The following is a 14,312-nucleotide window of genomic DNA, read 5'->3' as shown; positions in this document are numbered from 1 at the left end:
ATAACCTTTGGTCCCAACGCTTGCATGAACAAATCAAAGCCCTCTGCTTTCTCATCGAAGACTCGAGCAGCCAAATTCCACAAAGATTTGGTCAGAAACAAATCTACCCAAAATCTGAGGAAATCTAACAAAGATTTTAAGTATTGACTCAGCAATATAATTTAGTCCAGAACACCCCAATTTCAATATGAGCAAGAGAACCATGTGGTGCAGAATCATGATCCATCTAAGATTGTATCAGCTCATCATAAATCTCCTCAAATCCCTGTGGCATTTCATGATCATAAAACAATTGGTTCATCAAAAGATTTGTCCAAGTGCTATACAACTGTTACTAATAAAAGCTTAAGCCAACGGATGAAACATGTGTCTCATGAAAAGGAATAGCAAGTGATGGAGGACATGAGGAATCATATCTTGGGGAGATACCACAGACCCCAAGAGAAATAAAGAAACATGTCATCTGATGGCAGCATTGCAAGTGACCCCATGCATGTTTTGAGCTGAAAACAAGCAACTGGGAAAGTAGAAGCTTTTGCCTTTCCCCAACTGTTGAAAGAGCACAGAAGACTTTTTCCTTGCTCGCCACAAGTGAGATCTCACGTGAACAGGAGAAGCACATCCATGAAAATGAGGCATCAATCTAGGAGAGGCTGCTCAGAGATTGACAGAGTCTCAATCTTTGTCTTCTTAATGATATTATATGTATACACATCCAAATTTTTGCTTTTGAGTGACAAATTTTAGCTTTTGGTGATATTTTCTTTGTATATAATTATATATATTTTCCATATTGGTCCAAACTCTAGTAACTCAAATCATTAGAAAAAGAAGACAAACAAGGATTGTCCTCTTATTGATCAAATTATGAAGAATAAGATTTGTCATCATTACAGTCTATGGTCAAAACTACAAAAACACCAACACAAAATAGTAGGAAGATGTGATGCAATGGGGTTCTAATTTAGCCTCAATCTACAAACAATTAAACACAACTTGCACTGACAAATGCAATGCAACCTAATTTAGGAGTAAAAGGAAGGAAGCAACCAAACATGCTTGATATTATTTTCTAGTACTGATTTAAGATGATTTGCAACTTTAAACCTACCAAATCACAATTGATGTTTAGGGTTGGCTGCTTATTTTACCTCTAACAACATTAAAATACATATAGGTACCATCCTACCCACACAAAAAATAATTATTTTCTATCATCTTATAAAATCCTTATCGACTAAGCCAGCTAATATTGCAATGATCTAACTTTACAACTTGGCATTCTTAAAATTTTCTATGATAATTATCAATAATATAGGATAGATGAGTCAGAGGCATTACCATCAGAATAATATTAGTAATATCAGTATTGTCTTAACTCAATCTAATCTACTCAAATTGAATCAGTGCACTGCTGGTTTGAATTGAAATTGGCATCCCTATTGATAGATTTTAAATCAATAAATGTGAAGCGTGGTATGAGAGAGATGGGGTAGGATAGCTCATAATTGCGTGGGCTCAAGTTCTACAATATAAGATCTCATCTATTTTAGACCCTCGAATCCTGTTATTTTCTCCTTCACGCTTCTCCTTCCACTCTCTAAGTCTTGTTCTATGAAGCCATAATAGGACTATATATATGTATATGTTTCCAATGTATGTTTTCATTTATGTTATGAACTGAAATATGTTCTGATTTGAGCTTCATTATTCAATGTGGCATACAAATATTTCAAATTTTTTGAGTTGTTTTTGGTGTTAAATTTTGTGTTTTTTTTTTCTTTGGATACTCCTACTTGGTTTTACTGGGCCTTTTTTTTATATTTCATAAATGAAAAAGGGTGAGTTCTAAATTTTTTTCAAAAAAATATAATTTCATAGATAACCTTATAAATATTATTTTTTACCTATGCACCCATTACATTCATCAAAAATATAATCTCAATATAATCCATATACATAAAAGTAATTTTTTTTAAAAAATAATTTAGTCAAATTTCATTCATCAAACTGATAATTCAATAAAAAAATAAATTTAAAATAAATATTAATCATTATGACTTCATTAAACTATAAGATATCAATTTAGGGCTCGATTCCAAGTTCTAGAAAGATCCCCACCATATGTCTCCCAACACGAAACCTCGTATATATCGTCCATGAAATCTAGCAGATCATCCGAATGGGACATCGCGATCCTATTCCGAGATTTTGTTGACTCATCATCGAGAAATCCTATCTTCTCGAGTGAGCTAACAGTTGCACTATGCACTTTAAGTACCTCACCTATCTCTTCCCTTCACCACACTCTCCGTCCATTTCCAATCCATGAGCAAAATGGCGCTGCGAAGACTTGGCCTCATGTCATCAACCTTCCTTGTGATGGCTCTCTCTTTCGTAATTAGCTTCCTCTCTTTACTTGGCCAGCTCAGGCCATGGCCTGCCACCCTTCCTCAGGGCCTCCTCTCCCTCGACATCGCCGACGAGCTCCATTATGGTCCCAACGCCACCGCCCGGTTCTCCATCGACTATGGCCGCCTCACCGAAGCGGCACCTGCGGCCGTGCTCTACCCGTCGTCTCCCGACGACATCGCCTCCCTCGTCCGGTTCTCCTACGCCTCCCCCCGGCCCTTCGTTATAGCCGCCCGAGGCCACGGCCACTCGATCAGGGGCCAGGCCTTTGCCCCTGGTGGCGTGGTGGTAGACATGGCATCGCTAGGCCGCGGCCGCAGGGCCCGCCGCCGCGACCGGATCAAAGTGCCGCTTGACGTCGTGCACCGGCTCCTGTACGTCGATGCTGGAGGCGAGCAGCTCTGGATCGACGTCCTGCGTGAGACGCTCGAGCATGGCGTTGCACCCCGCTCGTGGACTGATTACCTCTACCTGACTGTCGGCGGCACGCTCTCGAACGCAGGCATAAGCGGCCAGGCCTTCCGGCACGGCCCGCAGATCTCCAACGTTCATGAACTCGATGTCATCACCGGTACCTCGCACCTCTACGCATTCACGAATCACTCTGACCTCTGTTTTCATTTTCTTCGATGTCCTCTGTTACACTCTCTTTTGACGTTATGTTCTTCTTGGACAGGGAAAGGCGACATGGTGACATGCTCCCGTGACGTCAACTCAGACCTGTTCTACGGGGTCTTGGGAGGACTCGGCCAACTCGGCATCATCACCAGAGCTCGAATCGCCGTGGAACCAGCGCCGCAACGGGTCCGGTGGGTGCGGTTCATCTACACCGACTTCGGCTCCTTCATAAACGACCAGGAGCTACTGATCTCCATCTCGGAGGAGGGTTTCGATTACGTGGAGGGACAGCTGCTTATGAAGAATGGAGCAGCTAACTCTTCCTTCTTCTCAGAGAGAGACTCGGAGAAGATCAAAGTGCTCGCAGCTGAGTTCGGTGTAATCTACTTCTTGGAAGGAGCTATATACTATGAGTTAGCCACGGCCTATTTGGTTGATCAGGTAACAACACTGCTGCTTCCTCTTTCTCATGCAACTACAGGACATAGAAAAGTTCCCCGTCATCGTATCCTCCCATGGGCTACTTGATTCTACCACCAAGATTCCCTTGATTTGTCCACCCATGTTGTTTTTGGTGGCTCATGCAGGCATGCATGCATGCATGCATGCAGCCTCATGCCCGTGTGATTGTTGCCTCTTCCAACAAATAGAAAACAATATATCATCTTGTCAATGGTTGTCTCTCCGGTCTTAATCACTGATTCGTTCGACAGAAGCTAAAATTGCTGCTTAAAAAGCTGAGCTTTGTCCCTGGCTTCGCGTTCACGAAAGACGTCTCCTACCTCCGTTTCCTCGACAGAGTTCACCATGACGAGATAAAGCTGCGTCCCATGGGCCTGTGGGACGTTCCCCATCCATGGCTGAACCTGTTCGTGCCCAAGTCCAGAATGCGAGACTTCGAGACTGGGATCTTCCGGGGGATCCTGATCGAGAACAACACCCCCATGGCAACGGTCCTCATCTCCCCCATGAACAGGAGCAAGTACGTGGAACAAACTCGTCTCTTTCCTCGTCAAGAATTCCGAGTCTGCTAACTCGCGATTGCAGGTGGGATGAGAAGATGTCAGTGACGATCCCTGACGAAGACATATTCTACGCCATCGGTATCCTGAGATCTGCCACGATGGACGACTGGAAGCACTTAGACGACCAAAACGACGAAATATTGAGGTTCTGCAACCAGGCAGGGATCGAATTCAAGCAGTATTTGCCGCATTACACGACACGGGCGGACTGGAAGAAGCACTTCGGCCTCAAATGGGATACGTTTGTGCAGCTGAAGAGAAGATACGACCCCAAAGCACTGTTATCACCCGGGCAGCAAATATTTACGACCTCGCTGTAGCTCATATCTCGGAGTACGTACGTACGTGCGTACGTAACCCACGCCATGCATGCACAAGCTGCAATCCACCTGTGGAACGTCCACAGCATTCATCACGTAACCTGATGTATTATCTGCCACATCTCGTATGAATCCCTTCTTAATTACCCACCTTAGAACCATAGCCTCGTGACGGACATATACATGTGATCATGCACTTGTGGACGATGGCAACATGATATCTACTTTAAGAAAGATTTGCCACTGTCATCGTCAAGGTGATTGTGGCAAAGATCCATGCAGATATTGCGAGAAAGATCAAAGATTTTGTGAAGACATCAGTGGATATTCTCCTATTGTTTTCTAATATGTCAAATGCTGATAGGTGCGACATGTGATTCTAATCGTTAATATGGACAACTTGGTCGAGCTTTGTGCATGCTTTCACTTATTATTGGCATCGAATGCGATTCTACCTAAACACATGATTCCGCTCGGAACATTTATATGTAGGAAGTAGGGTGATCGTGATTCCGGAATAATCGGATTCTCGAAATTAAGAATCAAAATCGAATCGTCTAAGTTTCGATTAGTAAACCTGATTATTGAACCGAACCAGAACCATTGGTTCGGTTCGAATCATCAATTTGTTATATTTTTATTCAAAAAAGAATAAAAATATAAAAATTATAATATTATTTTAATTTTTTGAAAATAGATGTATAACTATAATAAGTGTAGTAACATAGAAAAATTAATTAAAAACATAAAACTATAAAAATTATAATACAAATGACATTATTAGGATTTGAATTCAAACCTAAGCCTTTTCATTTAAAACCAACACTTTAATCATTATACCACATGAACTCTTTAATTGGATCATCCCTACCAAGAGGCCAGTGAGAAGATGATGAATTAGTCAATAGTTTAAATAAATTACAAAAGAATAGTTATTTAAATAATAAAATAAAGTGTCTTGTTTTTTTTTTTTTTTTTTGTGTTTTGTATTTTCTTCATGTAGTTATTTTATTATATCATATTTAAATAATAATGATGTTACAGTATACTGTATATGTTTGAATATGATATAATAAAATTTTCTTCTATCTTTTTTAAACCATCATTGAACTTTCCACTAAATAATATATTTGAATAAATTATATTTTTATATATATATTTTTTGTAATACAATCTTACACGATATTTTTACTGTTTTTCTGTAAAGTTAAAACATCCATCTCGATATTTTCATCCTAATCATAAAAATGTGTATATATATATATATATATATATTATTTTTAGTTCATTTATACACTGTATTAATCATTCACAAGTTTTTATTATATATTTTTTAAAGCCTTTTTTATATATAAAAAAAGCGGTGTTGGATAATTTTCATCACAATTTATAATCAGATTATTACACTAAGAAAGATATAAGTAATGACAGGGAAAAGGATCAATAAAGTAGGGACGGAAAGAGAGAGGCATGCCAGCTTTGAGTCAGGCCTGTGTCGCACAATAATTACGAAAACATCATGATTTGGGTTGAAAGGGGGCGGCCCGATTCGGTCCAACCGCGCCGCTTAATTAAGGCCCCTAAACCTATAATCTAATACAAAATTACTTTTCATACCTTCTTGGTCTCACTCCTCAGTTGCCCGGAACGTTATTGGGTATTTCCATGTGGAACCCGCTTTGGCCCGTCTCAAGTCCTCTAGTAAATGGAGGGTATGGATCACAGAGTGAGAAACGGATGTGCGTAGAAACTATGGATTAGTTAATTAATTAATTAATTGTTCGATTAATTAATATATGCCCACTATAATTGTGAGGTGGTATAAATGTATCTCGTTTCTCCTCGGCTCACTCCTCTCGAACCCACTCGTACACCCCGCCGTAGGGTTTTCCCTTGTGAGCTTCTCATCTCGAGAAGGAAGGCAGCAGAAGGGGCGGCGATGAGCAACGACAAGCAGCAAGAGAGCCTCAATCTCGCTGGTCTCGCTTCCGGTCTCACCCCTCCCCATCCCCTCTCTCTCTCCCGTTCGATCGCTCTTGCTCCCATTCGTGTCCTCTTTTTTTTTTTAATTCTTGTGTCGAAATGTTTCTCGTGTGCAGCTTTGAGCGAGGAGGATAGAGCCGGTCTCGTCAATGCTCTAAAGGTGCGATCCTGGGCCTTCTTTGGACTATGTTGAACTTTGTGTTTGCCTTTGCGTCTGATTAGAGGAGGAAAGATTCAATGTATTTGCTTGACGTGTTTTCATGGGTGCTTCTGTTGGGCCGCAGGACAAGCTCCAGAGCCTCGCGGGGAAGCATGCGGATGTTTTGGAGACGCTCAGCCCGGTGGTCAGGAAGCGTGTTGAGGTTTTGAGGGACATCCAGGTTCGCTTTTATCTTGCTTTAGTAGGATTTGGTCGTGTTTTGACATGGGCATCTGGTTGGTTCTCGTTGGGGATTAAAATTAATCATATCATTCTCTCTGTTTAGATTTTGTTTAGATATTTGACCGAACTTGCCTGATGTAGCTTTGTAACTCACCAATAGAATTCCAAATACGTTCGAGGATGAACATGATAGGTCACGTGTATATGTTCTGCCTTTTGATCATTATTATTTTGACATTGGTCAGTGGAAATTTTATTACGAGGTTCCGTAGCCTTATTTCTTTGGGAGATGCTTGTTTCATAGTTTTTCTTGTCTCAATTTCAAATGTTATCCTCCACATTAACTTGAGCCTCTTTGAAAATGGAAGCTAACTATGAAATTGGTGGTTCAGAAGTTGTCAATCTGCTATAGTTCTCAATTATGTTGCCAATTATGTTAATTCAGTCATCATTTGTCTCTTCGTTAGAGGCATGGTTTGTACAAAATCTGACTACATTAATTCCATGAATTGATGCTAGTGGTCAATGCATCCAATTGCTGCTCTGCCTTTTGTTTTAAAGAGGAATGTGAAGGTTAAACCATACATCCACAGCTGTTTTTATATTCTCATGTTGTTAGATGAGATGCTTAAAGCCCCCTTGGACCTTTGCAAATTGGCTCTGTATATTTCCAGTGTAGTGGATGAACTTACCAGTCACTTTTATGATAGGCCTTCTATTTTATTTGCTGATGATATTATCTTAGTTGATGGGAGTCTAGGTGGAATTAATTATAAACTTGAGTTATGGAGGCAAGTCATAGAAACTAAATGTTTTAGATTAAATAGGACTAAAACTGAATATATTAAATGTTATTTTAGTGATTTTAGAAATAGATAGGAGAATATAATTATGTTGGATGGACAAGAAGTCATTTTAAGTAAAAGTTTTGGTATCTTGGATCACTTATTCAGTAAGATAGAGAGATCGATAAAGATATTATTCATAGAGTAAAAACAAGATGGCTAAAACGGTGAAGGGCATCAAGAGTCTTGTGTGATCATCAGATACTTTTGAGAGTAAAAGAAAAATTTTATAGGATAGTTGTGAAACCAATAATGCTTTATGGATTTGAGTGTTGGGCAATTAAGAATTAACATATACAAAAGGTTTATGCTGTTGAGATGTGAATGCTGAGATGAATGTGTGGAATTATAGGAATGATAGCGAAAAACATATTGTTATTCGTGAACAATTAGGTATCACTTTGGTATAGAATAAGATGAGAAAAAATCGTTTAAGATGATATGAACATGTGCTTAGGAGATCTTTGGATGCAGTAGTTAGAACATATGAAATGATTAATATTAGTGGTATGATAAAGGCATAAAAACATTTAATAGAAACTATAGATAAATATTTAAGTATTTTGAACTTAATTAAACATATGACTTTTTACAGATTTCAATGGTGGCAAAAGATTCATGTAACCGACTCCAATTAGTTATGACTATGTCTTTGTTGTTATTGTTTATTTCCAGTATAAGTTAAATTTTCCTTAATTTTAAAAAAAATATATGGGCACAATCTTACAAAATTAAAAAATTTGTGTAGGCACCATTTCTCTTGGATTTTTGTGAAACAATCATGAAACCTTATAGAAGACCTAGAAAATATGGATGTTTTGAGCAAGAATTTATACTTATTACTAGCAACAGTACTATGTTACTCCTTAAAAGGTATATATTACATTGATCAGTTGAGTGATCTCTTCATTGCACAACCATATTGGTTTTGATTCGTGGCACAATAATGAGGACATTTCCGAAGTTTTGATTTGTGGCACAACTGTATTGACATTCTGAAATCGATGGAGGTAACATTAAGTCGTGAAATTATTCTGGTGGAGGTAAACATTGAATCCATAAGAAACACACAAGCTTGTGATGGCAGTTTTAACCAATGCTCTTTCCTGCATTACTATGTATGCAACGGTATAGTCCAAATGTTTATTAAAATCAACCAGCTCATCCATCACTATTCACCACCAATCTGAAACGTTCCAACTACTACAACTTTTATTTCCATGTATAATTATAGATGTGATGTGCTTGCATTCGGGAATAAACACTCTACTTCCATCTCCACCTATAATTTCTAGCATCTGCCAGCATTCAGGATTGAACATGAGGGTTGTTAGACATGGATTAGAAAGAGACAGGACTCTTGGTAACTGTGTTAGGGACTTGCATAAGTTGATGGAGCATCTTCTCTTGTCTGTCATTTTTGTAGAGCCAACACGATGAGCTTGAGGCAAAGTTTTCTGAGGAGAGGGCCGCACTTGAAGCTAAATATCAGAAGCTTTATGAGCCATTATATACGAAGGTGCACTTTTAATTGCCACTATTGTTTCATGATCTTATTATCTTACATCCTTGTCCAATCACGTAAATCTTTTACTAATCCTAGTACAGAATGTTATTGATATTGGCTATTTTTAAATATTATTCGACATGGACTACAGAGATATGACATTGTGAATGGTGTTGTTGAAGTTGAAGGCCTTAAATATGAATCTTCAGATGAAATCCCTGCCGAGGATAGGACTACTGAAGGTCTTTTAACAAACCTAAGATGCCGAATATTCTGATTTGGTTTGTCTTTGGCCTTTTGGATTCTCATTTGTTCCACCTTGCCTCAGAAAAAGGTGTGCCAGGCTTTTGGCTCACTGCGATGAAAACAAATGAAGTGCTAACCGAGGAGGTAATGAAGTGTTTAAATGGCACAGCGTTTTCCTTGCCAACTTTATAATGTTGTCTGGTCCATTAACTTTTCATCATCTAGATTCAAGAGCGTGATGAGGAAGCTCTCAAGTATCTGAAGGATATAAAGTGGTGCAGAATTGATGATCCTAAGGGTTTTAAACTTGAATTTTTTTTCGATACTAACCCTTACTTCAAGAATGCTGTTCTTTCAAAAACGTACCACATGATTGATGAAGATGAACCAATCTTAGAAAAAGCAATTGGGTAATTTTTCTTTTCTGCTTAGTTGGCCAGTGGTATCAGATCAGGGTTTGTGTACTTTTGATTTTTTATAAATTGTTGCTTTTGCTGCAGAACGGAAATTGAATGGCTTCCAGGGAAGTGTTTGACCCAGAAGATTCTTAAGAAGAAGCCAAAGAAGGGTTCAAAGAATGCCAAGCCCATAACAAAAACTGAAGATTGTGAGAGTTTTTTCAACTTCTTTAATCCACCACAGGTTCCAGATGATGATGCAGATATTGATGAAGATACTGTAAGCTATTATCATTCTCCATCAATTCGAGAAATATTAGTGAGTAAAAGAAGGAAAAATGCAACTAATTTTATTGTTATTCTTTGGATAGGCTGAGCAGTTGCAGAGTCAAATGGAAGCTGATTATGATATTGGGTAAGCCCTTCCTTTAGTTTTGTTTGGCTGTCTACTGATTCATTGTCTCATGAAGAAAGTAGATAAATAGATACAGGTAGCATGTTGATAATTCTAGAAGGTAAAGTCTTTTTTTGGATATTTAGAACCTGTTCAGTGATATCAAGTGTTGCCCCTTTGTTTACTAGTTCTTGTCATGTTTTTGCTTGAAATAGTAATTCCATGCTAAGTCATTGTTTTGCAATATATTGTTGTCTAGTCCCTTGTTGATACCATATTGACTAGTATTGTTAACCTGCAGGTCCACGATCAGAGATAAGATAATTCCCCATGCAGTTTCATGGTTCACGGGGGAGGCTGTTGAAGATGATGATGAACTAGAAATAGAGGATGAGGAGGATGGTGAAGATGAGGACGAAGATGATGAAGATGATGGAGAGGAAGATGATGAAGAGGATGAGGATGAGGATGAGGATGAAGAAGAGAGAGGCAAGTCCAAGAAAAAGGTATGACTGGAATACTTTCAAGATTTAGTTTGCTGTTTGGGAACATTACATACTGACTTGGTGTTATTTTTTGTGTGCTATCACAAGCAGTCATCTATAGGGCAGAAGGTGCAGTATTAGCTTATCCCCTCTTATATATTTCCCTTGGCCTTAATCTTTGGTTGCTCCAATCCTGCTTGTTCATATTCTAATCATGATGATTTGTGGAACGCAGAAGAGTCGAGGGGATCAAGGTGATCGTCCTGCAGAGTGCAAACAACAATAGATGTTCTATAATGTCTTCCATAATGGATGGAGTATTTTCTAGGGTGTGTAGTTGTGGAGGATCTGCATACAGTTCTTTGGATGATCAAGTGTTTTTTTTTTCATCATGCTATTATTTTATCCGAGAGACAAAGTAATACCTAGACTGCAGTCATTGAGGTTTTGCATGTAGTTGGAACAATCTACTTTTATACATCCTGTTGTCATTTTATCTGGAGAACCCTTGGGGATCAGGGTGGGGAACCAAGTTTTGTGTTCTTATATTGTAGCAACATTACTAGTTTCCTTCTTCTGTGTCTGTCGATGGACTTGCGATTGTGTATGCCATTAGTGATTTTATTATTGTTTGAGGAATATTGTGCCATACTTACGAGTACTTTATAAGTTGCTAAGTGCACTGGCCTTGTTGCTCTATAATAAAGCGGGAGGCAATGATGCCCTTAAATCAATCGATGAGGCAGGGGACGGCCTACACTAGCTTACCTGCGCTGTGATTGGCGGCCTACCATGGCCCGAAAGTGGGTCCCGCGGCGCGCGAGTTTTGGTCATCTTCTTTGGTGTGCACCGCATCTCGACATTCAGGTTCGTGCATGCACTTGATGGTGCGACGAGATCCGTGCTGACCATCAGCAGCAGAGCCCAGAGCCCGACGCAGTTTGAAGAGCGTAGAGATCGTGGGAAGAGTTTCTCCTTGTGGCGGCAGCAGCAGATCAAGACCGAGAAGTAGTTCCTCCGCGCTGGCGGCGCCGCCGCCACCGTTTTTCCCTCCTGGTGGTCCTGCCGCCAGAACGTCTTCACCCTCGCAGCCTCCGCCGCTAAGTCCTCTTACCCGCCGCCAGCCCGTCATCTCCCTCGCCGGTCTCTTCGGTGGAGGTATCCCATTCTCCGTTCTTCTTTGTCTATCTTCCGCTTTATTTCATAGATTCGATCCATCACCTTTAACACTCCATCAATTTGATAGTCTTCTCCCTTCGTTCTTCCCAAGTTTATCCAAATTTCTTTCTTTAAATGGATATGCTACCCAAAACATTCCCTAATATTCTAGACCGATCTATTTATTTGTACTGTTATAGTCACATGCGCCTGGTAACATCTACTTCTCTGTTACCTTATCCGCCAGAAGAGCTTACGAGCGTTCGTGCGTCTGCAATATCAGCATTTAGGTAAATCTTCATTAAAGAAGTTGAATTAATGATCTCTATTGCGTGCATGAGGTAGAATGACTCAGTCCTCATGACTTTTGTTGTTCCTGCTGATTTCATTAATGCTTTCTAGATATTCCTTGTTAAGGCTACAAAAACGATCTGAGTTTGATACTTACGATAGTCAAGAGTTGAACTTTGTTTTTTCTACCACTGCAAGATATTGAATGACTTCATGATGGATCTAAATTTCTAATCCAGCTAGTGTGCTCGGTGTTCTAAAATCTTTGGAAATCTAAATGTGTCATGAGCAGCCTGTATAATTCTACTTCATGTTGTTCTAGTTAAGTGGTTATGGTGATCTGGATTGTTTGATAAGACCCCTTCAGTATTACGTGCAAAATTCTGTTCTTCTCGTTTCTATTTAAGCTGTAGAGAACATTCCTCTGTTTACCTAGGACTGTGTAGAAAGCATCCATATGTTCTGGGAAGCATGATTTATTGCCGAGTCGATGTTTCTTAAAAGCCAAAGTATAGAAAACACGTTGGTTTCTTTAGGATTTGGCTTGGAATGCGGACTCCAAGTATTGGAATTTGGCAACCGTCAGTATCTAAATGGAAAACTGATTAAATAGTATTTCTGGTCATGGGCACCAAAAAGAGTTTTGGCTAGAACATACAACGGCTATCGACAAATTGTTGTCTCAGCAAAATTAATGTGGTAATACAAATCAATCAGAAAGGGGTTAGGTCCTGACAACATTTAGATCAGGACCCTAAATTAATTGCTGCCTGTATGGTTCTGTCGGTTTGTGTTCATCTTCCTTGGTGAAATACTATAAATCTCTCCATTCGAAGAATATTATACTTGTAACCCCCTTCTTTTTTGTGTCTGTCTACTAACAGTTGTAAGAGTTGGGTCTGAAAACACAACATTTACCTTCTTTACTGTGACTAATAGAAGATTCACTAAGTCTCTTATTAACCTATTACAGGAAACTTGGAAGAAAGTCTGTCCTAAATTTGCTAAAATGGCAATGTGCACCACCTCTGTTTTCAGGTTTGTTTCTACACTCTTTTCCTTTTGTCTCATCGATGTATTTAATTGCTGTTGTCTGAAGCATCATCTCTTTTAACCATCTTGTGGTTCCCAAGTCAATCATCTGCTTATAGGAACATGGAAATATGATTCATTGGTTGACATATATGGATCTTTTTTTAAAAAGTAATTATCTTCATCCCATTAACAAACGAGGTACAAATTCACTGTAAGCCCAACTAAATCCATCAGTTTACTATTTTCCAGAAGGATTCCATATACAGTAACTACCAGCTGAATATGTCATTTATTCCCATGTTCCAAAAAATTCTCTAGGTGTGCTACAATCTTTTTTCTCAATGAAGGAAAAAAAAACTGCAATCTGATTCTTGAAGGTTTTTGGTAACACATTTTAGAAATTGTTTTTTCACATATAGAAGGTCATATTTGAAATTCAGGTTAATGTGATTGTTGTTCATAAATCTGCAATGTGATTATTATCAGAAATGAAATATATAAGCTTATCTTGATAAGATGGTAGCCAATTTATATTGCTCTATATACAATATAATATAAGTTATGTTCTAGTTTATTTCATTAAAAAAAAGAATTTTGGTATTAAAAGTAAGACTTGATGTTTCATGACATGACGGTATCTCGATACTTTTTTCATATAGCACAATTTGTATGTTGCTGGCTGATAACAAGTAAAAGTTGGTGGCTATGTCATATGTTGATATCGACCAAACCAAAAGTTCGTGGTTGAGTCATATGTTGATATCTTTGACACGGTTGGCATGATGTCTGCCACTATCTTAATTGGCATCACATTTTTTAGTTGAAAATACTAGTTTGGGGATAGTAAATGGCTTAATCCTTGGCTATTATATGTATTATAATACATGCCATACACAAATAGGCCTGTGAATGTTCTGAGCTGGTCAAAAGGGCTCTTTCAGATTGCAATTTAAACGCTAATCAGGAGTTTATAATCATGACACATTTGGAAGTGAAAATTGGACTGGAAATAACTTTTGGTCATATCCCACAAGGATGAAAGCTAAATGCAGTGATTGTCCTATCTGGAAAGTTTCTCAATTCTGTATTAGATGATGACATTCTTATTATAAGATGCATCAGGTACAGGTTGAAATTAAAAATTGGCACCAATAACAAAGGTATAAAAGACCGTCTGTCCTTTTATCCCAACTGTAAGTACAAAATTTAATAG

The 14,312-nt window shown here is 38.7% G+C and overlaps 2 protein-coding genes across 3 annotated transcripts; both read left to right on the top strand.

Moving 5' to 3' along the window:
- Positions 1 to 2,273: 2,273 nt before the first annotated feature.
- Positions 2,274 to 4,526, top strand: LOC135613143 (cytokinin dehydrogenase 6-like). The gene is made up of 3 exons (XM_065110182.1): positions 2,274 to 3,471; positions 3,744 to 4,012; positions 4,078 to 4,526. Exons 1-3 carry the CDS (start codon positions 2,329 to 2,331, stop codon positions 4,373 to 4,375), a joined length of 1,710 nt encoding a protein of 569 aa, XP_064966254.1. The 5' UTR covers positions 2,274 to 2,328; the 3' UTR covers positions 4,376 to 4,526.
- A 1,688-nt stretch (positions 4,527 to 6,214) lies between these two features.
- On the top strand, positions 6,215 to 11,250 carry LOC135607910 (nucleosome assembly protein 1;2-like). Of its 2 annotated transcripts, none has more exons than XM_065100131.1 (12): positions 6,215 to 6,366; positions 6,475 to 6,518; positions 6,643 to 6,738; positions 9,012 to 9,104; positions 9,244 to 9,334; positions 9,421 to 9,482; positions 9,564 to 9,748; positions 9,839 to 10,016; positions 10,108 to 10,151; positions 10,432 to 10,636; positions 10,727 to 10,744; positions 10,851 to 11,250. In XM_065100131.1, the coding sequence occupies exons 1-12, from the start codon at positions 6,315 to 6,317 to the stop codon at positions 10,899 to 10,901; spliced, it is 1,119 nt and encodes a 372-aa protein (XP_064956203.1). In that variant the 5' UTR covers positions 6,215 to 6,314; the 3' UTR covers positions 10,902 to 11,250. The 2 variants fall into 2 exon arrangements, with proteins under 2 accessions (XP_064956203.1, XP_064956210.1); XM_065100138.1 differs by having other exon boundaries at positions 6,226 to 6,354.
- Positions 11,251 to 14,312: the final 3,062 nt, after the last annotated feature.

The sequence above is a fragment of the Musa acuminata genome, chromosome BXJ1-2 (genome assembly GCF_036884655.1).
Source record: "Musa acuminata AAA Group cultivar baxijiao chromosome BXJ1-2, Cavendish_Baxijiao_AAA, whole genome shotgun sequence".
In the NCBI taxonomy this organism is placed as follows: Eukaryota; Viridiplantae; Streptophyta; class Magnoliopsida; order Zingiberales; family Musaceae; genus Musa; species Musa acuminata.
Note: the sequence above shows the minus strand (reverse complement) of the source record. Positions and strands in the feature narration are given on the sequence as shown.